The sequence below is a fragment of the Clavelina lepadiformis genome, chromosome 9 (genome assembly GCF_947623445.1).
Source record: "Clavelina lepadiformis chromosome 9, kaClaLepa1.1, whole genome shotgun sequence".
NCBI lineage: Eukaryota > Metazoa > Chordata > Ascidiacea > Aplousobranchia > Clavelinidae > Clavelina > Clavelina lepadiformis.
Window position 1 is genome coordinate 293,598 of NC_135248.1, and position 23,303 is coordinate 316,900.

General features: G+C 41.2%; 1 protein-coding gene, 1 long non-coding RNA gene and 2 other non-coding genes across 4 annotated transcripts; 1 reads left to right on the forward strand and 3 right to left on the reverse strand.

The window, feature by feature from the left end:
* The first annotated feature begins 7,311 nt into the window (after positions 1-7,311).
* Positions 7,312-9,039, forward strand: LOC143470665 (uncharacterized). The gene has a single exon (XM_076968924.1). The coding sequence runs from the start codon at positions 7,315-7,317 to the stop codon at positions 9,037-9,039; it is 1,725 nt and encodes a 574-aa protein (XP_076825039.1). The 5' UTR covers positions 7,312-7,314.
* Positions 9,040-17,228: 8,189 nt separating this feature from the next.
* LOC143470896 (uncharacterized) lies at positions 17,229-18,893 on the reverse strand. The gene is made up of 6 exons (XR_013119418.1): positions 18,761-18,893; positions 18,444-18,606; positions 18,198-18,381; positions 17,975-18,094; positions 17,762-17,846; positions 17,229-17,666 (listed from the first exon to the last, which is right to left on the reverse strand). It is a non-coding gene; the product is annotated as an uncharacterized LOC143470896 (long non-coding RNA).
* Positions 18,894-20,141: 1,248 nt separating this feature from the next.
* Positions 20,142-20,223, reverse strand: Trnac-aca (transfer RNA cysteine (anticodon ACA)). Its single transcript has one exon. It is a non-coding gene; the product is annotated as a tRNA-Cys (tRNA).
* A 1,152-nt stretch (positions 20,224-21,375) lies between these two features.
* On the reverse strand, positions 21,376-21,457 carry Trnac-aca (transfer RNA cysteine (anticodon ACA)). The gene has a single exon. It is a non-coding gene; the product is annotated as a tRNA-Cys (tRNA).
* Between the last annotated feature and the right edge of the window lie 1,846 nt (positions 21,458-23,303).

The window sequence follows — 23,303 nt, forward strand, 5'->3', positions numbered from 1 at the left end:
CTGGACAAGTTCTCCATCGTGAAACTGTTTTTTGGGCTACTGCAATTCCATATCGACCGAAATGGTACGCCAACTTTTTCAATGGGCTCGGCCTTTTCTGATCGTTTGAGCTGTCGATTTGAGTGAAAAAGTTGTTAGGCTTACGGCTTTTTTGCATTACGGCCGGAAAGATAGTTCCTTAGGCTCTAAAATAAAGACAATACCGGTTTCTAAATGTTCAGGATTAGAACTTTATGACCGGTCGCATCTGGAAAAATGACTCCATGTATTTGAAGGCTTAGGGTTAGGGGTGAAAGCGCCCTTAAAATTGAGGGTTAGCATCGTAGGAAATGGTGTCTGGACAAGTTCTCCATCGTGAAACTGTTTTTTGGGGTACTGCAATTCCATATCGACCGAAATGGTACGCCAACTTTTTCAATGGTCTCGGCCTTTTCTGATCGTCTGAGCTGTCGATTTGAGTGAAAAAGTTGTTAGGCTTACGGCTTTTTTGCATTACGGCCGGAAAGATAGTTCCTTAGGCTCTAAAATAAAGACAATACCGGTTTCTAAATGTTCAGGGTTAGAACTTTATGACCGATCGCATCTGGAAAAATGACTCCATGTATTTGAGGGGTTAGGGTTAGGGGAGAAAGCGCCCTTAAAATTGAGGGTTAGTATCGTAGGAAATGGTGTCTGGACAAGTTCTCCATCGTGAAACTGTTTTTTGGGGTACTGCAATTCCATATCGACCGAAATGGTACGCCAACTTTTTCAATGGGCTCGGCCTTTTCTGATCGTTTGAGCTGTCGATTTGAGTGAAGAAGTTGTTAGGCTTACGGCTTTTTTGCATTACGGCCGGAAAGATAGTTCCTTAGGCTCTAAAATAAAGACAATACCGGTTTCTAAATGTTCAGGGTTTGAACTTTATGACCGGTCGCATCTGGAAAAATGACTCCATGTATTTGAGGGGTTAGGGTTAGGGTTGAAAGCGCCCTTATAATTGAGGGTTAGTATCGTAGAAAATGGTGTCTGGACAAGTTCTCCATCGTAACACTGTTTTTTGGGGTACTGCAATTCCATATCGACCGAAATGGTACGCCAACTTTTTCAATGGGCTCGGCCTTTTCTGATCGTCTGAGCTGTCGATTTGAGTGAAGAAGTTGTTAGGCTTACGGTTTTTTGCTTTACGGCCGGAAAGATAGTTCCTTAAGCTCTAAAATAAAGACAATACCGGTTTCTAAATGTTCAGGGTTAGAACTTTATGACCGGTCGCATCTGGAAAAATGACTCCATGTATTTGAGGGGTTAGGGTTAGGGTTGAAAGCGCCCTTATAATTGAGGGTTAGTATCGTAGAAAATGGTGTCTGGACAAGTTCTCCATCGTGACACTGTTTTTTGGGGTACTGCAATTCCATATCGACCGAAATGGTACGCCAACTTTTTCAATGGGCTCGGCCTTTTCTGATCGTCTGAGCTGTCGATTTGAGTGAAGAAGTTGTTAGGCTTACGGTTTTTTGCATTACGGCCGGAAAGATAGTTCCTTAAGCTCTAAAATAAAGACAATACCGGTTTCTAAATGTTCAGGGTTAGAACTTTATGACCGGTCGCATCTGGAAAATGGACTCCATGTATTTGAGGCGTTAGGGTTAGGGGAGAAAGCGCCCTTAAAATTGAGGGTTAGTATCGTAGGAAATGGTGTCTGGACAAGTTCTCCATCGTGAAACTGTTTTTTGGGCTACTGCAATTCCATATCGACCGAAATGGTACGCCAACTTTTTCAATGGGCTCGGCCTTTTCTGATCGTTTGAGCTGTCGATTTGAGTGAAAAAGTTGTTAGGCTTACGGCTTTTTTGCATTACGGCCGGAAAGATAGTTCCTTAGGCTCTAAAATAAAGACAATACCGGTTTCTAAATGTTCAGGATTAGAACTTTATGACCGGTCGCATCTGGAAAAATGACTCCATGTATTTGAAGGCTTAGGGTTAGGGGTGAAAGCGCCCTTAAAATTGAGGGTTAGCATCGTAGGAAATGGTGTCTGGACAAGTTCTCCATCGTGAAACTGTTTTTTGGGGTACTGCAATTCCATATCGACCGAAATGGTACGCCAACTTTTTCAATGGGCTCGGCCTTTTCTGATCGTCTGAGCTGTCGATTTGAGTGAAGAAGTTGTTAGGCTTACGGTTTTTTGCTTTACGGCCGGAAAGATAGTTCCTTAAGCTCTAAAATAAAGACAATACCGGTTTCTAAATGTTCAGGGTTAGAACTTTATGACCGGTCGCATCTGGAAAAATGACTCCATGTATTTGAGGGGTTAGGGTTAGGGTTGAAAGCGCCCTTATAATTGAGGGTTAGTATCGTAGAAAATGGTGTCTGGACAAGTTCTCCATCGTGACACTGTTTTTTGGGGTACTGCAATTCCATATCGACCGAAATGGTACGCCAACTTTTTCAATGGGCTCGGCCTTTTCTGATCGTCTGAGCTGTCGATTTGAGTGAAGAAGTTGTTAGGCTTACGGTTTTTTGCATTACGGCCGGAAAGATAGTTCCTTAAGCTCTAAAATAAAGACAATACCGGTTTCTAAATGTTCAGGGTTAGAACTTTATGACCGGTCGCATCTGGAAAATGGACTCCATGTATTTGAGGCGTTAGGGTTAGGGGAGAAAGCGCCCTTAAAATTGAGGGTTAGTATCGTAGGAAATGGTGTCTGGACAAGTTCTCCATCGTGAAACTGTTTTTTGGGCTACTGCAATTCCATATCGACCGAAATGGTACGCCAACTTTTTCAATGGGCTCGGCCTTTTCTGATCGTTTGAGCTGTCGATTTGAGTGAAAAAGTTGTTAGGCTTACGGCTTTTTTGCATTACGGCCGGAAAGATAGTTCCTTAGGCTCTAAAATAAAGACAATACCGGTTTCTAAATGTTCAGGATTAGAACTTTATGACCGGTCGCATCTGGAAAAATGACTCCATGTATTTGAAGGCTTAGGGTTAGGGGTGAAAGCGCCCTTAAAATTGAGGGTTAGCATCGTAGGAAATGGTGTCTGGACAAGTTCTCCATCGTGAAACTGTTTTTTGGGGTACTGCAATTCCATATCGACCGAAATGGTACGCCAACTTTTTCAATGGTCTCGGCCTTTTCTGATCGTCTGAGCTGTCGATTTGAGTGAAAAAGTTGTTAGGCTTACGGCTTTTTTGCATTACGGCCGGAAAGATAGTTCCTTAGGCTCTAAAATAAAGACAATACCGGTTTCTAAATGTTCAGGGTTAGAACTTTATGACCGATCGCATCTGGAAAAATGACTCCATGTATTTGAGGGGTTAGGGTTAGGGGAGAAAGCGCCCTTAAAATTGAGGGTTAGTATCGTAGGAAATGGTGTCTGGACAAGTTCTCCATCGTGAAACTGTTTTTTGGGGTACTGCAATTCCATATCGACCGAAATGGTACGCCAACTTTTTCAATGGGCTCGGCCTTTTCTGATCGTTTGAGCTGTCGATTTGAGTGAAGAAGTTGTTAGGCTTACGGCTTTTTTGCATTACGGCCGGAAAGATAGTTCCTTAGGCTCTAAAATAAAGACAATACCGGTTTCTAAATGTTCAGGGTTTGAACTTTATGACCGGTCGCATCTGGAAAAATGACTCCATGTATTTGAGGGGTTAGGGTTAGGGTTGAAAGCGCCCTTATAATTGAGGGTTAGTATCGTAGAAAATGGTGTCTGGACAAGTTCTCCATCGTGACACTGTTTTTTGGGGTACTGCAATTCCATATCGACCGAAATGGTACGCCAACTTTTTCAATGGGCTCGGCCTTTTCTGATCGTCTGAGCTGTCGATTTGAGTGAAGAAGTTGTTAGGCTTACGGCTTTTTTGCATTACGGCCGGAAAGATAGTTCCTTAGACTCTAAAATACAGACAGTACCGGTTTCTAAATGTTCAGGGTTAGAACTTTATGACCGGTCGCATCTGAAAAAATGATTCCATGTATTTGAAGGGTTAGGGTTAGGGGTGAAAGCGCCCTTAAAATTGAGGGTTAGTATAGTAGGAAATGGTGTCTGGACAAGTTCTCCATCGTGAAACTGTTTTTTGGGGTACTGCAATTCCATATCGACCGAAATGGTACGCCAACTTTTTCAATGGTCTCGGCCTTTTCTGATCGTCTGAGCTGTCGATTTGTGGGAAGAAGTTGTTAGGCTTACGGCTTTTTTGCATTACGGCCGGAAAGATAGTTCCTTAGACTCTAAAATACAGACAGTACCGGTTTCTAAATGTTCAGGGTTAGAACTTTATGACCGGTCGCATCTGGAAAAATGACTCCATGTATTTGAGGGGTTAGGGTTAGGGGAGAAAGTGCCCTTAAAATTGAGGGTTAGTATCGTAGGAAATGGTGTCTGGACAAGTTCTCCATCGTGAAACTGTTTTTAGGGGTACTGCAATTCCATATCGACCGAAATGGTACGCCAACTTTTTCAATGGGCTCGGCCTTTTCTGATCCTCTGAGCTGTCGATTTTAGTGAAGAAGTTGTTAGGCTTACGGCTTTTTTGCATTACGGCCGGAAAGATAGTTCCTTTGACTCTAAAATAAAAACAATACCGGTTTCTAAATGTTTACGGTTTGAACTTTATGACCGGTCGCATCTGGAAAAATGACTCCATGTATTTGAGGGGTTAGGGTTAGGGGTGAAAGCGCCCTTAAAATTGAGGGTTAGTATCGTAGAAAATGGTGTCTGGACAAGTTCTCTATCGTGAAACCCTTTTTTGGGGTACTGCAATTCCATATCGACCGAAATGGTACGCCAATTTTTTTAAGGGGCTCGGCCTTTTCTGATCGTCTGAGCTGTCGATTTGAGTGAAAAAGTTGTTAGGCTTACGGCTTTTTTGCATTACGGCCGGAAAGATAGTTCCTTAGGCTCTAAAATAAAGACAATACCGGTTTCTAAATGTTCAGGGTTAGAACTTTATGACCGGTCGCATCTGGAAAAATGACTCCATGTATTTGAGGGGTTAGGGTTAGGGGTGAAAGCGCCCTTAAAATTGAGGGTTAGTATCGTAGGAAATGGTGTCTGGACAAGTTCTCCATCGTGAAACTGTTTTTTGGGGTACTGCAATTCCATATCGACCGAAATGGTACGCCAACTTTTTCAATGGGCTCGGCCTTTTCTGATCGTCTGAGCTGTCGATTTGAGGAAAGAAGTTGTTAGGCTTACGGCTTTTTTGCATTACGGCCGCAAAGATAGTTCCTTAGGCTCTAAAATAAAGACAATACCGGTTTCTAAATGTTCAGGGTTAGAACTTTATGACCGGTCGCATCTGGAAAAATTACTCCATGTTATTGAGGGGTTAGGGTTAGGGGTGAAAGCGCCCTTAAAATTGAGGGTTAGTATCGTAGGAAATGGTGTCTGGACAAGTTAGCGCGAAACGCTAAAGCGAAACAACATATTTTCAAGTATTTCCACTACTGTATATCATAATTAATTTAGTTGTCAAATTATTTAATTGGTTTGTAGCGAAGAACCAATTTGAGGTCACCACTGTAAAGGCGATAATCCTTGTCTGTCGCTGGGTAGTTATAACTAAAAAGATGCGTGTGTGTGGTCAACTGGCAGCTGGCGAAATTATTTGTGAGTTTTTTTAACAGATTTTACTGTAAAACTGGAATTTATAGAAAGTGAGCAGCTGCGTATTCTTTTTTGAAGTTAATAGATGTTGGTATTACATATTACCGGAAATTTTAGACATAAATTGCGAAATATAACTTACAAAAAATACGAACGCAATGCGAATGAAATGCATTCTTTGCTTTGGTACCTCAAGATACTTAGATATATTATATATAACAAATATTATTATTATATAAAAGAAATCTATGGCTATACATTGCTGTTTCTGCAGATTATACGTAGAAATTACACATCGAAAAACTAAAACTTCATAACAACACCTCCAATGGTTGCTGAAGCAAAGGATAATTTTGATGGAAAGTTGGCAAGCTGTCTACAAGCATGCCAGGAATACTTCCAGAAAATCCCACAAGATACTGAACATGATAAACAGCGGACAGAAGCAATCGAGAAACTCCAGGAAATGAAAGAAAGGAAGCGGGAAGCTGAGGAGCAGTATTCTGTATACACCCAGCAGTGCAACATGGACGCTTCAACTCAACCTTCTTATGTGTCGGCTCGGTCTTCCAAGGCTAGCACTTGCTCAAGCGGTAGAAGGAAGAGACTGCGACAAGCTCAAATTGACGCAGAACAAGCAAAATTGAAAGCAAAGTTGATTTTTGAGCAGGATATGGTTGAAGCAAAGGCTGAAGAAGAAAGACTTGAGGCTGACGCTAAAAAACATGAGGCTGAAGCTATACAAAGGATCCAGAGGAAGAAACTCAACTTTAGACTTGCAATGTCTCGTGCTGATGCAAGTGTGCAAAGGGCAGCCCTGGAAGCTGAATCTGACGATGACCTGCTAGATACCTCAAGTATGGGAAGAGCCAAACCCATTACTGGAGCCAGGAAGTTTGCAAATGTTCCAGCCAGATTGGCGAAGCCTGGCACGACCTATGGAAACCCATATCAAGTTACTTCTAAAAAACTGGCGACACATCAAGTCCTCCATGCAGAAGAAACACCGAGATCAGATGAAGTAGGTAGGATGTCAACTTTAAGACCAACTGCCAGCGCCTTTACTACAACAAGATACAATGAATCAGATAAGAGAAACACCTCTGATATGCAAGACATACCTGGGGCACCAACAAAGATAGCCACAGGTCAAAACGAACCGCAGACTCGATCCAGATCACTTGAAGTGTTCAAGAGGCCTATATCTCAGTCCGTACCATCTGACTATCAACGTGACATGATGATGTTAGTTGGCATGATCGAAGAAAATAGATCGAGGACGCAAAGATCGACCTTGCCGAGGAGGGAGTTGGAGAAGTTCGATGGCAACCCCTTGCAATACTTCGTGTTCATGAAAGGTTTCAAGGAGACAATTCAAAGCCATATTGCTGATCCTGCCCAACAGTTACGGTATCTTATTGACATGTGCGTCGGAGAGGCACATGAAACCATTAAGGGTTGCATTTGGGTTGGCCCGCCTGAAGAAGGTCTGCGTCAAGCCTTTGCAGTATTAGGAAACCAGTTTGGTAGGCGTGAAGATGTTGTTGCGGCGCATCTCCAGTCATTGTTTCAAGGACCTCAGCTGAAGGGAAATGAGAAAGATCTTCGCAAACTGTTTAATGATATGTCCAATTGCAGAAGAGTGCTTGAAGCATGGGATCATGCTGCTGAACTTGATAGCCACTCCACATTGAAGCAGATCTTCAAGCGGCTACCATAAAGAATGCAGGAAAGCATCACCCATGATACAAACAAGCAAATAGAGATGGGTAAAAGACCAACCTTTGATCATCTGCTTGGACTGATTGAACAGAAAATACTCTCCTACAACAACATATACGGACAAACCATGTCCAGAGCCAAAGAGGAGGAAAAAACCGACCGTGTGACCAAGACACGGAATCTGAAGACATCTAGATCTTATACCTCTCAAGCAACTGTTGAGAGAAGTGAGAAGAGGATGGAGAACCTAGAAATCTCTACCAGAAGTTCAAACAAGGCTTGCATTGTTTGTCAGGGAGGACATTCCATTTGGAGGTGTGACCAGTTCCAGAAGAAGTTTGTTCAAGACAGACGTCGTTTCGTTGGAAACGGTGGACTCTGCTTCAACTGTCTTGGAGCAGGGCATCGTAGCACTGATTGTAAAATGACGAAGAAGTGCAAGACATGCAATAAGTTGCATCATTTATTACTGCATGTGGATAAGCAGTCAACATCTGAGGAGGAGAAGCCTAAAGAAGAAACGGATTCAACTGATCCAGTTAAGTCAGCGGAATCCTTTGGAATCAACACCAACCATCATTGTGCAAACAACGTGAGGCTGAAAGTGGTCCCTGTCAGAGCATGGGGCCACAACATGCGTAAGCCTGTTGAGTGCTATGCATTCCTGGATGAAGGATCAGACACTTCATTCTGCAGCGATCGTCTTTCCAAGCAACTTGGGTTACAAGGACCCAAGGTTCAGTTGCATATCTCATGCATAAACGGTGAGGAGTCACAACAAAGTAAGATGGTTTCACTTAGCATTCAAGGTCTGACTGAAACGGCTGTCATTGATTTAGAAGAAGTCATGACACTTTCATGCTTGCCCAAGCTAAAGAGAAGCATACTTACCAACAAGGACGTGACACGATATTCTTATCTTGAAGGCCTGCAATTTCCTGCCATACCTGCTGGTGGAGTGGAGTTGCACATTGGGGCCGGTGCAAGGAAAGCACATGTCATTCATGCGGTCAGGGAAGGAGGTGCCAATCGGCCAACAGCGGTCAGAACTGGGTTGGGATGGACACTGGTTGGACCAGAACCTGCAACCAAAGACAGAGCATTTTGCCAGGTCAACTACGCTCGTTGCGACAACCGCATCTTGCACGAACAAATGCAAAGGATGTTTGATCATGACTTTGTGGAGGATGAAGACTCAGAAGATCTTGCTTACTCTGTCGACGATATTCGAGCCATGCATAAACTGAAGTCATCAGTTCAGAAGAAAGATGGACGTTACCAGTTGGGACTTCTATGGAAAACCTACAATGTCACTCTGCCATACAATCGTTTTCTGGCTGTGAAGCGATTGTCATATTTGAAACGCAAGCTTGAGAAGGACACGAGCTTGTTTGATCAGTACAAAAAGAAGATCAATGAGCTGCTGCAATCTGGCTATGCCAACAAAGTTCCAGAAGGTCAGTTTTGTTGCACTGGAGGGAAATTCAGAGTTGTTTATGATTGTGCTGCAAATTACAAGCTACTGCGTTACAAACAGTATGCCACGTGGAAGCACTTTCGAAAAAAGAATATCGATGAGACCACCAAACGTGGACATTGGCCAAAAGCACGCGTGGAGGAGACGTATCCAGACAAGGATGGGATTGTGAGAAGAGTCCAAGTGAAAACTGCAGACAACAGATTCATGCGTGACATACGCAAGCTCTGCCTTTTAGAGGCATCATGAAATAGAGCTGAGCCTAAGGTGGCCAGCAGCGCATTTGCGAACATACGCGATTACAATGCGAAACATACATTAGCCATTCACAGGGCAAAACACCTTTCCATTTGTACATACACATCTTAACTGTAGTAGTTGCCTTACTATAACCATTTGTAGCAGTTTTATATCATTTTCACTGTTGCTTGCATGCTTGGTATTATCTTTCCAGTTTGGTACTATTGATTCATATTACTTGCCATAGATTTGCTGAATGACTGCCAATTTTAATACTGTGCCTCTTTGCTAGGTTCTTCAGCATTTAAGCCGTACACACTTCATTACCTCTTAGATTGGGTTGATTTTGAATGCACCCGAACCTGTCATTACCTGTGATCATTTGTAAGATGTTTATCTCCTTGCAGAAACAAAATTGATTTTTACCTTTTTGATTATTTTATTTTGCAGCTCTTTAAAAGAAAAAAAACTCTGAAACATTTCAATTTTGCAGAGACTGGGTATTTCGAAACTCGAAAAAAGTCAATGAAATCTCTAGTCCAAGGTTTCGGGTGAGAGTTTTCACTTTTTTTTTTACTCTGTACTTGACAGATTTCGTAAAACGGATGTTTTCTTCAAACTCTGTTCTGGGTAGTAGAAGAAAAACGGGAAAATATTTCTTTTGCAGCTCAGTTCAAGAAGGCCGTAGTTATTTCATTAAAATCGAAGAACAACAGAGATCTAGTTTCGGCCAAAACACAATGGAAAGTATGGGCGAGGTTGGCCAGGAACTAGATCTTGCCTATAAGTAAGCTCTTTAACGTTAGCGTTTAGATTGTTTGTTTTTCGTATAGAGCCAGGATTTGAGTTAAATTCTTATTTTATTTGATAATGTTTACATTAATTCAGAAGTTGTTCCATGTCTGCTGTTTTAGGAACCTCAGCGACTCAACGGTCGAATTCGTGACTGCCCGGGAAACTGTAGCATCAGAAATGCTACAACGCATTGACAGTATTCTGTGAGTAACATGGCTTGAACTTATGCCGAATTTAAAAATTACCATGATCAGTGATGCGGGCATATGGTGAAGTTATTTTCACCGTATTAACATTTGAAAACGCGCAAAGACCGAGCGCGGTGAGGGAAATGCTGGTGGAAGAAGCCAAGGTGGCAGAAAAAGCGAAAAAAGGATATTATGTCATACGAGTACGTATTGCTGGTCATGTTGTTGGCTGTCAAGTTTGTAAGTGATTGATAATTACTTAAAGTTTTGACAGGTGTTGCATCATAAGACCGGGCTTACGTGCGGGCCGGCTCAAATCGTAGTAAGACCGCCAGTGATGGAAGCCCTTTCTTCGTTCGTGCGAGTAGCGGAAGGACAAAAATATGTCTTTGAGTGGCGCGCGGAGCAATTGACAAGTTCCCACGTCGCCAAAGCCCTGCAGCATGTCTGCGCGGCTGCAGTGCCAATGGGCCGCAAACTCACAGCCACCATGGTTCGGAAATGCACAGCGACCCAGGTTTGCTTTCCTCATGTACTGTAATATGTGCAACTATTCTTTATATCCTGTTGGGTGTTTGCAGTATGACGATGCACATATTATTTTGCAGATCCGCGCAAAAAACCCGCAACAACGGGAAATGGTGGCAGGCCATATGGCGCAACTGCCTTCTACACAGGAAACGCATTACATCAATCCGTTGCAAAGCGACGAGTCCATCATCGCCTTTGAAGCTATTCAATCCCTTTATATAAGATTGTATATATATATATTATATAAGAAAGAAAATTACATTTACCAACTTTGAATACGCTTGAACTGGTGTGGTTTTAGTTGTTTTGTTACTGTTTTTTCTTTTTCATTCATTTTCAAATTTCTGTTTCGCGTTCATTATCTGCAGCATTTTTGATATCGTGTTATGGTGATACTTTGCAACTGTACTCATCTCTATTGAAGTATGGAATACTGTGTCATCAGTTGAATGATTTACAATATTGCATTACTTTGAGAATTGTTTGTGGGTTTACTTTCCCTGTATATGCATCACTTGTCCAGCTAGTTTCAATAAAATGTTATTATTCTGCAAATTTCACGTCGCAATCATTTCTAGTAGATCTTTATCGCCAGCTGCTGGTGGACGAGTTTTAGTTTCAAGGAACAAATTTCCCAACAAAATTTGTTTGCAAACAACTTTTTACCAAAAAAAGAACTTATCAAAATTTATTACATTAGTTAATCTTCATAAATCTTAATTTTGAAAATTTGTTGCCGGTGTGGAATTACTTGGAAAAATTTTGAAATATATGAAGAAATGAGGATGTAATTGGAAACATTTCAAAATATTTGGACATGTTTGGGCAAATTTAAACCTGTTTGGGCCGGTGTAAAATTAGTTGGAAACATTTTGAAATAATTGAAAAAATCAGAATATAATTGAAAACATTTTGAAATGTTTGGACATATTGGGGCAAATTCAAACCGGTTTGGACCGATTTGGTAATATTTGGAAACATTTTTTCACATATTTGGACAAATTTTACCAAATTTAAACCGGTGTAAACTTGTTTGGAATAATTTGGAAACATTTGGACAAGTTTGGGCAATTTTAAACCGGTTTGGACCGGTTTGAAATTGATTGGTAACATTTTGAAATATTTGAACAAATCATGAAATAATTGAAAACATTTTGGAATATTTGTACTTATTTGGGCAAATTTAATCCAATTAGGGAATTTGGCTAAAGTCAAACCGGTTTGGTACTATTTGGAAACATTTTGACATGTTTGTGCATATGTTCAAGTATTTGTAAACATTTTGCCTTATTTGAACATGTTTGGGCAAATTTAAACCAGTTAGGAAATCTTTGCAAACATTTTGACATATTTGGTCAAATTTTGCTAAATTCAAACCGGTTTGGAAATATTTGGAAACATTTTGACATGTTTGAACATGTTTGGGCAAATTTAAACCAGTTAGGAAATCTTTGCAAACATTTTGACATATTTGGTCAAATTTTGCTAAATTCAAACCGGTGTCGACCGGTTTGGTAATATCTGGAAACATTTTGACATGTTTGTGCATATGTTCAAATATTTGTAAACATTTTGCCTTATTTGAACATGTTTGGGCAAATTTAAACCAGTTAGGGAATCTTTGCAAACATTTTGACATATTTGGTCAAATTTTGCTAAATTCAAACCGGTGTCGACCGGTTTGGTAATATCTGGAAACATTTTGACATCTTTGTGCATATGGACAAATATTTGTAAACATTTTGCCTTATTTGAATTGAATTTGCCCAAATATGTCCAAACATTTCAAAATGTTTTCAATTATATCCTGATTTCTTCAAATATTCAGGATTCAAATATTCTTCTACAGGAGAAGCTACTTCGGGGTTGTCGGATTCATCACTAGGTACGCTTCTTGCACTCTCTTCTGGACGAAAACAGCCAGAACTTTCCCCTTCTTCATAGATGGTATCACGACCATAAAACACAATAATTGACAGTAGTTCCAGTTCAACGTTTATGCGAAATACAAAGCAATTATTTCGCTAAACTGCAATCTTACATAAAGGGATTGAATCGCTTCAAAAGCGACAATAGACTCCTCGCTTTGCAGCGGATTGATATAATGTGCTTCCTGCGTAGAAGGCAGGTGCGCCATATGGCCTGCCACTATTTCCCGTTGTTGCGGGTTTTTTGCGCGGATCTGCAAAATAGTATGTTCATCGTCATACTGCAAACACCCAGCAGGGTATAAAAAATAGTTGCAGGTACTAGAGTAGATTTGGAAAGCAAACCATGGTCGCTGTGCATTTGCGAACCATGGTGGCTGTGAGTTTGCGGCCCTTCGGCACTGCAACTTTGCAGACATGCTGCAGTGCTTTGGCGGTGTGGGAACTTGTTAGTTGTTCCCCGCGCCACTCAAAGACATATTTTTGTCCTTCTGCTAGACGCACGTACGAAAAGAGGGCTTCCATCACTGGCGGTTATACAACTATTTGAGCCGGCCCGCACGTAAGGCCGGTCTTATGGTGCAACACCTGTCAAAACTTTAAGTAATTATTAATTATCAATCACTTACAAACTTGACAGCCAACAACATGACCAGCAATACGTTCGCGTATGACGTAAAATCCTTTTTTGGCTTTTTCTGCCACCTTGACTTCTTCGACAAGCATGCCCCTCACTGCGCTTCGCCTTTGTGCATTTTCAAATGTTAAAATGGTGAAAAGCACTTCACCATATCCGCGCATCCGGGCAGGTCCGGGATGCTCAATCATGACTGTAGATAATGGAAAACGATTTACTGTAAACAGCAAACCTCATAAGTTCTTGCTTCACACCACTTACGGTGCATGTCTCTCATGCATTTTGATACGTAGCGTGACCGAAGAACTATGTTTACGTCTTCCGATTGCACGGCATCTCTTCGATCACGTTCTTTTATTTCATGGCGTCTAAAAATATTTTTGGCAACATCAACGCTTGAACAAAACTTTAAACAAACTAATAACATACCGCTTCTCGAGGCGTCTCTTGTAAAACTCGATCCACAGCTTGATTCTAATCATTGTGGGCTGGTAATCGAAGTTTCAGTCTGCCGCATGCTTCATTCTCATACATTTTATGAATGCAACTGTTGCGGCATTGTGCGCAATGAATGTTGAAGGTTTGCACATGCCTTCCTTTAGTAAATGCCAATGTAGTCTGTAGTAAACGCAACAAACCACAAATAAAGCAAATTTTACGCGGGTACTTACTTTAACGTGCTTCGCTTGGTAAACGTCCAAGCTAAATTTTTGCAAATCGGAAAAGTTGCAGTGAGCAACTACTCGTTGCAAAATAGACTTTTTATTTTTTTTAACCATTTTCTTAAATATTACTGCCCCAATACCAAGAGGGAGGGGAGTATGGAAAAACAATGTCCAATTTTACAGCGACGACCTTTTTTTGAATGAACTAACCCTTAAATGGCTGCAGTGGAAAACGTTAAAAACCACTATTTATCAGGACACCAAAACATGGTGGATAGCAATAAAAAGTAGACTAAAGAATTTAATTTCAAAATGGTCTAGGCAACGAAATTCAAAATTAAAACGAACCGAATTAGTGTTAACCAATGAATATAAAAAAACAGTCCTCCTTTTGAATGAAAATCAATGCACTTCCGAAGATTATTTGACAGCAAACGTAACCTGCGCAACTACAGGAAACAGGACATTTTAAGCAAAATGTCCAAAAATAGAAAAGATTGTGGTAAGATAGGATCGAGGGAATTTTTTGCGAACTATAAAAAACAACAGAGGAAAACCTTCATAAACGAATTATATGGCAAGTATCATTTGCCAACCTCAAATCCCAATGAAATGCTCGAGACGGTAAGATATTTTTACTCGAACCTGTATAACGAGAAAGAAACCAACACGCATACACGAACCACCTTTCTCAAAGAGGTGGACTGTGCTGTTAGCGCGGAACATGTAGAAATCCTAAAGCGCACGCCAAACGACGAAGAAATAGATAACGTTGTAAAATCTCTTGCCAATGGGAAATCGCCAGGACCTGACGGTATCAGCGCAGAGTTTTACAAACGATGCTTACCAATTATTAAAACAGAACTTCGCGAAGTTTTCCAGTATTGGTTTGAAAAGGAAAATATCCCCGGCGAAATCAAGAAAGGACTTATAACCTTTATACATAAAAAAGGCGACGACGCTGATTTAAATAACTACCGCCCCATAACACTTCTTAATTTAGACTACAAAATATACACCAAAATTCTGGCAAATAGAATAAAGGAGCTTATACCGTCCTTAATAGACAAAACCCAATTCGCCACCGCAGGAAAGAACATTGGCGACGCAACGGTGCTGTTAAGAGATATCTATGACCACAACCTAGATAAAGGACAAAAGGGCTACCTAGTTTCACTAGATTTTAAGAAGGCTTTTGATTCCATCGATCACAGATGGCTTTTAAAAGTATTAGACCGAATGTGTTTCCCAAGTAGTTTCTTACAAATAGTGAAAAACATGTATACCAATGTTTCAATCAATGTAATGGTAAATGGATTCCAATCGCCGGCTTTCGAACTAAAAGGTGGGATCAGACAAGGGGACCCTCTGAGCCTATATCTTTTTTTAATCGCAACCGAGCCCCTAATTGCTAAAATCAAGTCTAAAAACGAAATTAAAGGGTTACAATTAAGGGGAAGACGAGAAATAAAAACCGTCTGCTACGCCGACGACATCACGCTGACACTTAGTGACCACTACTTAGTCGATGCGGCCCTGGCGGTTATCCAAAATTTTGCTGAGGCATCAGGCCTACATCTTAACAAGCAAAAAACGCGTGGCTTAACGATAAACAGCCCCATACCACCCCACCCCCTTACGGAAATAGAATTGAATGATAAATCACTTGACCTGCTGGGCGCAAAAATAGGCAAGGTAAATGTAACACAGTACTGGAAAAATACCGTTGACAGGATTAAAGATGAAATAAAAATCATTAATCAAGCGTATGCCTCCTATGACGCTAAGGAGACCCTCATAAAAGCTAAGCTTCTACCAATAAACAATTTCGCGGCCCAAACCTACCCCGCCTCACGATGTGAAATAAAAATAATCAACGACCAAATAACAAGATATGTTGTTGGCAACAACACTCATATAACGATTAACGAACTGCAGCAACCGAAGCTTGAGGGAGGACATAGAATCCCCAATTTCGAAATATACGCTGATCTTATGTATGTAAGAGTAATAAAGAATTACTGCCGCGCAAGGATATTTAATGAACCTCTCTCTACGCATGACTGCTATTTAGAATATCAAATTGGCCTTGCGATGTCAGACATTCTGGGAGTAATAAGATTAAACAATCTGCCACACGCGCAAAAACGTTCTCCGTTTTATGAAAGCATAATAGAACTTATAAAGAAATACCACTTAAAGCCAAACGAGTTGGCTGGTGGTAAAATAAGAAAAGCATATGACCGCATAATAGCAGAAAAGAAGTCAGTTAACAACAACATGATTAATCAATGGAAAAGAGTACACTCGCGTTCTTTGCCCAGCTATTTAAGAACCTTTAATTATCGGTGCGTTCGGAAGATCTTACCCTGCCACGTAAACGTGGGAACCTACGCACCTAACACAGATACCAGTTGCCCTTTTTTGCAAAATTGGTCCCAATGTACCAGATCACTTTTTCTACAAATGTAAACACATCACGCATCAATGGCGTCAGGTGCAAAATTTTGTTAAAACTGTCTTAAATTGCGACTTATCGCCGTATCCAATAATTGACATAGGAAACCTGAGAGTAGATGCAAACCTTAACGAAATACAGGACAAAACTCTAACGGAAATTATAACAACAACTAGACACCAAATATGGAAATTTAGAAACAGCTGCTTGTATGAAAAAAAGATATTTTCCCCAGACATCTTGACTAAAAACATAAAAAGAGCATTAGACTATCGACTCAAACAAAACCCAGGCCCCACCCCTGCTCATACTTCCAGTTGAGACACGTCGTGCAATTTGTTTTTGAGCATGTTTCGCAATATGTTATTATTATTATAACCTTTTCCACCTCGTAGTGTTTGTTATCTTGTTCTCTGGAAACTTGACATTGACTTGGACGTATTGTAATTCTCTGTCTTAACGCGAAAAACCTCTTTCAAAGTTTTGATAGAGTTATCCAGTGTATTAAGTTTACATGTTGTTGACAGGCAATTTTTGTTAAATGATGCAGTGATTTTCTTATTGAGAAATACCCTTTTCACCGTGTTCATCGAAGTCAACTTTGGAATTTTCGTACTATCAAAGTGTGTATTTTTTGCTTTTGCGTTTTTATTATTTTGTTGTTTTTCTTGTTTGTATGATTAGCGTCATGCAATAAAAAATCATAAATCAAAAAAAAAAAAAAAAAATAGACTTTTTCTTTTCGGCCTCATCTGCTCTTTTGCCTCCTCCGTCAATGGTTTGTAGATACGCGGCGAAATTTCGGAGGCAGGCGCTCCTTGTAAAAGTGGGGCTGCTTGGTTCAGGCGAATGATCAGACAATAGGCCTAAGTGTTATCATAATAAGCTTACACACACAAGTAAAAGCGCAGCATGTTCTGAAGCTTTTCTTCTCTTCAAACATTGCTACATAATTATCTAGACAAGCAATTACCTTTGCCGTATTTTCACGTCGCCTGCCATCTAGCGACCTCACCAGTTCCTGCACCCGTTCGCCATCCAACTTGTGCTTGGCACCTTTCAGGTGTTTGACTAGAAATTTGACGAACTAACCGCATAAGGGGAACTTTTGCTTTCCTTCACTGGTCAGCTGGTTGTAGGTAATTTGGTGAACGTTGCGGCAATGTCGATCAACGTTAATCACCATTTTTATGCAGATCCTTAAAAACATAAAAATCACAAAAAACTAGGAAATAATGTCTCTAGGGCAACTAAATAAGACCATTCCTGCAGTATTTTGCTTTTCTTTTGGGATAATTTTTTTCCCCTTGCACATCCTCTGCCCCACTCTTGCTTGCTTCAACCACCATCTCGTCTTCTTTTCTCTCCGACACTTCTTGCCCTGCTGCCTCTTCCTTCTCTTCTTCTGATTCCCGTTCGATACTTTTCTTTTCGCTTTCATCATAAAACAAAGCATTTTAAGTCATCACAGTTTACATAGAGCATGGTAATTTTTAAAATATCGCATAAGTTCAAGCCATGTTACTCACAGACTAACTGTCGTTGCGTTCTAGCATTACTGACGCCACTATTTCTTGGGCAGCCACGACTTCGGACGTTGAGTCGGCGAGGCTCCTAAAACAGCAGACATGGAACAACTTACCAATTAATGCAAAAAATATTAAAAAAAATTAAAATGCAACTCAAATTCGGTTTCTATACATAAAAAAAAACAATTTGAATGCTAACATTAAGTGGCTTACTTATAATCAAGATGTAATTCCTGGCCAACCTCGCCCATACTTTCGATTGTGCTTTAGGCGAAATTAGACCTCTGTAGGTCTTTATCTTTAATTGAATATTTGCGGCCCTCTTGAACTGAGCTGCAAAAGAAACATTTTCTCCTTTTTCCGCTACTAACTGGCACACACTTTACGAAAAAATCTTTACGAATTTGTGTCAAGAACAGAGATATAAATTCGCCACCTCCGGCCAACTTCAACCCTCGCTGCATCCTTTTTTCCGCAAACTACTTTGCTCATTTATGGGGAAAATTATTTCAAATTTCTTTTCCGTTGAACCGGACAAGGTTGTCCAGCCCTTCCTTCAACCAGCCAGGCATAACAATTGTTGCATCCCCATATTTTGCGAATGTTTTGTGATCTTGCACCTGCATTAAAAACATCACTTTTTTAATAATTTTCTACATGAAAGGAGAATGTGGTGACTTACCCGAATAATCCAACGTCCTTTCCTGGTCCGGCAGCTATGGTTAAGTTCTTCCACGAGCATGTTGCGGACCGCACTTGTCCGCTGCGAGTTTTTGGTTATCTGATAGGCCATGAGGATTTCCCCATGGTCCTTCTCACCTCCGCTCCGGGATCGTTTTCCCAGACTGCATGTTTGTAGAATATAGTGAGTTACTGTATCAACGAAAAATGAAACAATCAATATTAGATTTGTTTAATATCTTGCAGCCTACAACCGATAATTTAAAACAGGAGCTAGGCCTACAGTATGCTAAAACAGAGCAACGAACTGAACAGTACCTCACTCCACGTGCGTTGCTGAGAAGTGAAGGTCAGTCTGAGAAGTGAACTGGGTTGATTGCATTTCATGCTTGAGTGATCACATGCGAATTTATAAAATCTTTAAGATTTGGAAAGGGAATTATCTACACAGCATACCATGCAAAATTTAAAATTTGCTTGCCTGCCATAATTTTCCAAAAACAACAAATACAATTTTACGTTTATCCGGTTCATACAGCTTTAGGTACCGAATTTCTTCAAGATTAAGAAGTTTTTCATGTAGATCCAGAACATTCTGTCTCGATTTGCAGGTAATATCGATTTTGCCACCTTTTTTCTTCACTAGGCCCACGAGATATTTTAAAGAAAAGTTAATCTTTTCAAAAATTTTACAAAGATCTTCCCTTTTGGTACCATAAGATACTCTAAACGTTAGGCAATTTGGCCTTGCATACTCCATAAGTCTTAACTTCTTCTTAACTTTGTCCGAATAAGAAACGGGTTTACTTTCTGCCATAACTTTCGATGATTCAAAGCACTCAGGTGCAAATATTTAACTATGTAAGCCCGGGGAATGGGTGGCTAACCAAAAATATTAAACCAGATTTCCACGAGGTTGCTTAACTTCCGAGTTCCAACGAGATCGGGACATGATTTCATTTCCGCATTGTCGGCAAGATTCGAAACTACGCGGGCAGATCATAGCAGATTTCGAATCTGTCGCCTTAACCACTCGGCCACGACAACTGTGACATAATTTCAATTCCGCGTTGTCAGCTCGATTCGAACCTAAGTGGGCAGAGTCCAGCAGACTTCTAGTCTCTCGTCTTAACCACTCGGCCACGACAACTGTGCTTAATGTTTAATGCAAATAGATAAAATCGCACTTTCGCAAATCACTTATGGAAACATGATTTCAATTCCGCATTGTCGGCGGGATTCGAACCTACGCCGGCAAGAGCCAGCAGATTTCGAATCTGTCGCCTTAACCACTCGGCCACGACAACTGTGCTTAATGTGCAATGCAAATAGATAAAATCGCACTCTTCTCGAATCACTTGTGAAAACATGATTTCATTTCGGCATTGTCGGCAAGATTCGAACCTACGCCGGCAAGACCCAGCAGATTTCGAACCTGTCGCCTTAACCACTCGGCCACGACAACTGTGCTTAATGTGCAATGCAATTAGATAAAATGGCACTTTCCGCGAATCACTTATGGAAGCATGATTTCAATTCCGCGTTGTCGGCAGGTTTCGAACCTACGCGGGCAGATCCCAACAGTTTTCAAGGCTATCGCCAGAACCACTCGGCCACGACAACTGTGCTTAATGTGCAATGCAATTAGATAAAATCGCACATTCCGCGAATCACTTATGGAAGCATGATTTCAATTCCGCGTTGTCGGCAAGATTCGAACATACGCGGGCAGAGCCCAACAAATTTGTAATCTGTCGTCTTAACCACTCGGCCACGACAACTGTGCTTAATGTTTAATGCAAATGAATGAAATGGCTTTTTTTGCAAATCACTTATGGAAGCATGATTTCAATTCCGCGTTGTCGGCAGGATTCGAACATACTCGGGCAGAGCCCAACAGATTTCAAGTGTATCGCCTTAACCACTCGGCCACGACATTTGTGCTTAATGTGCAATGCAAATAGAAAAAACCGCACTTTTCTCGAATCACTTATGAAAACATGATTTCAATTCCGCATTGTCGGCAAGATTCTAGCGTAGTCGAGCGTAGTCGGGCGTAGTCGGGCGTAGTCGGGCGTAGTCGGGCGTAGTCGGGCGTAGTCGGGCGTAGTCGGGCGTAGGCGGGCGTAGTCGGGCGTAGTCCAGCGTAGTCATGGAGACGAAACAGCACTTTTCGCAAATCACTTATGGAGTCATAAGCAAATCACGTAGTCGGGCGTAGTCGGGCGTAGTCGGGCGTAGTCGGGCGTAGTCGGGCGTAGTCGGGCGTAGTCGAGCGTAGTCGAGCGTAGTCGAGCGTAGTCGAGCGTAGTCGAGCGTAGTCGAGCGTAGTCGAGCGTAGTCGAGCGTAGTCAAGCGTAGTCGAGCGTAGTCTAACGCAATCGAGCGCAGTCTAGCGTAGTCATGGAGACGAAACAGCACTTTTCGCAAATCACTTATGGAAGCATGATTTCAATTCCGCATTGTCGGCAAGATTCGAACATACGCGGGCAGAGCACAACAAATTTGTAATCTGTCGTCTTAACCACTCGGCCACGGCAACTGTGCTTAATGTTCAATGCAAATAGATAAAATCGCATTGTCGCAAATCACTTATGGAAGCGTTATTTTAATTCCACGTTGTCAGCGGGATTCGAACCTACGCCGGCAAGACCCAGCAGATTTCGAATCTGTCGCCTTAACCACTCGGCCACGACAACTGTGCTTAATGTGCAATGCAAATAGATAAAATCGCAATTTTCTCGAATCACTTATGAAAACATGATTTCAATTCCGCATTGTTGGCTAGATTCGAACATACGCGGGCAGAGCCAAGGAGATTTCGAATCTGTCGCCTTAACCACTCGGCCACGACAACTGTGCTTAATGTTCAATGCAAATGGATCAAATGGCTTTTTTTGCAAATCACTTATGGAAGCATGATTTCAATTCCGCGTTGTCGGCAGGATTCGAACATACGCGGGCAGAGCCCAACAGATTTGTAGTCTGTCTCCTTAACCACTCGGCCACGACAACTGTGCTTAATGTGCAATGCAAATGGATGAAATGGCATTTTTCGCAAATCACTTATGGAAACCTGATTTCAATTCCGCGTTGTCGGCAGGATCTGGCAAAATGACTCCATTTCATAGAGGGGTTAGGGTTAGGGTGAAAGCGCGCATTAAAGTTGAGGTTTTGCATCGTAGGAAGGAGCGTATGGAAAATTTGTTCATCGTGGAGCTGTTCTTTACTATCTAAAATAAATACAATACCGGTTTCTAAATTTGTAGGGTTAGAACCTAATGTCCGGTCGCATCTGGCAAAATGATTCCAATTAATTGAGGGGTTAGGGTTAGGGGTGAAATCGCTTTTAAAATTGAGGGTTAACATCGTAGGAAATGGTGTCTGGACAAGTTCTCTATGGTGGAATTGTTGTCTACCAAATAAATTAAATACAATACCGGTTTCCAAATTTTCAGTGTTAGGACTTAATGACCGGTCGCATCTGGCAAAATGACTCCATTTAATTGAGGGGTTAGGGTTAGGGGTGAAATCGCTTTTAAAATTGAGGGTTAGCATCGTAGGAAATGGTGTCTGGACAAGTTCTGTATGGTGGAATTGTTCTCTACCAAATAAATTAAATACAATACCGGTTTCTAAATCTTCAGGGTTAGGACTTATTGACCAGCGGCATCTGGCAAAATGACTCCATTTCATAGAGGGGTTAGGGTTAGGGTGAAAGCGTGCATTAAAGTTGAGGTTTTGCATCGTAGGAAGGAGCGTATGGAAAAGTTGTTCATCGTGGAGCTGTTCTTTACGATCTAAAATAAATACAATACCGGTTTCTAAATTTGTAGGGTTAGAACCTAATGTCCGATTGCATCTGGCAAAATGTTTCCAATTCCAATTCCCTGAAACAATTCACTCCGACCAGGGCCGAAATTGTGAAAGTATTCTTTTTCAAGAGCTCTCACGGTTAATGGGCTGCAAAAAGACAAGAACCAGTCCGTATCACGCAATGGGAAACGGTGGTGTGGAAAGAAACAATCAGACCATAATTGCGATTTTAAAAAATTACGTTCAGGTTAACCCAACTTCTTGGGATGATGCGCTCTCATCGGTTAGCGCTACTTACAATGCAAGTGTTCACTAGAAAACTGGAGTTTCTCCTCATTACTTGCTCACTGGAAGGAATCTTAGGTTGCGTGCAGATCTTGTTAGTAAGGCACCAATTTTTACCCCAAAATGTGAAGACATCCTTCATCTTCAAGATCGAATGAAATTGGTTCACCAAACAGTTCAATCAAGGTTGGAACAACGTAGGTTTCAAATGAAGAAGCGTTACGACAAAAAGGCGTCTGACAATCAATATAAAGAAGGTGATGCAGTCCTGTTGCGTGACGAAGCTCTTCAAAAAGATGAAACAAGAAAGTTTCACTTGCCTTATAAAGGCCCCTACGTTGTTAAAAAAGTTATTCCTCCTGTAAACTATTTGATAGAAAATCGCGAAGGTAAAACCTGTACTGTACATTTTAATCGACTAAAAAGAAGTTTTGGCAATTTTGACAGATTGATAAACAATCCTATTTCAGAAGGTGTAAGCGAGAATGAAGGGCAAAATTCTCGCTCAACATATCCGACAAACAACCGCCATCACTTTCGTGCATGCTGCAGTCCGGAACCGGAAATAACGTCTACTTATCAGCTGCGACCAGGGGTGTACATAGTGCCGGAAAATATTCAGAACGTAGTTCAGAATAACAGTTTAGTAAGCGATGATGTTCTACATTCTCCAAACCGTCCACAACGCATTAAACGTAGACCTTGTTTTTACCCAGATGTTTAACCCTATTTTAACTAGGCTTGGCCTACCCCGCACACA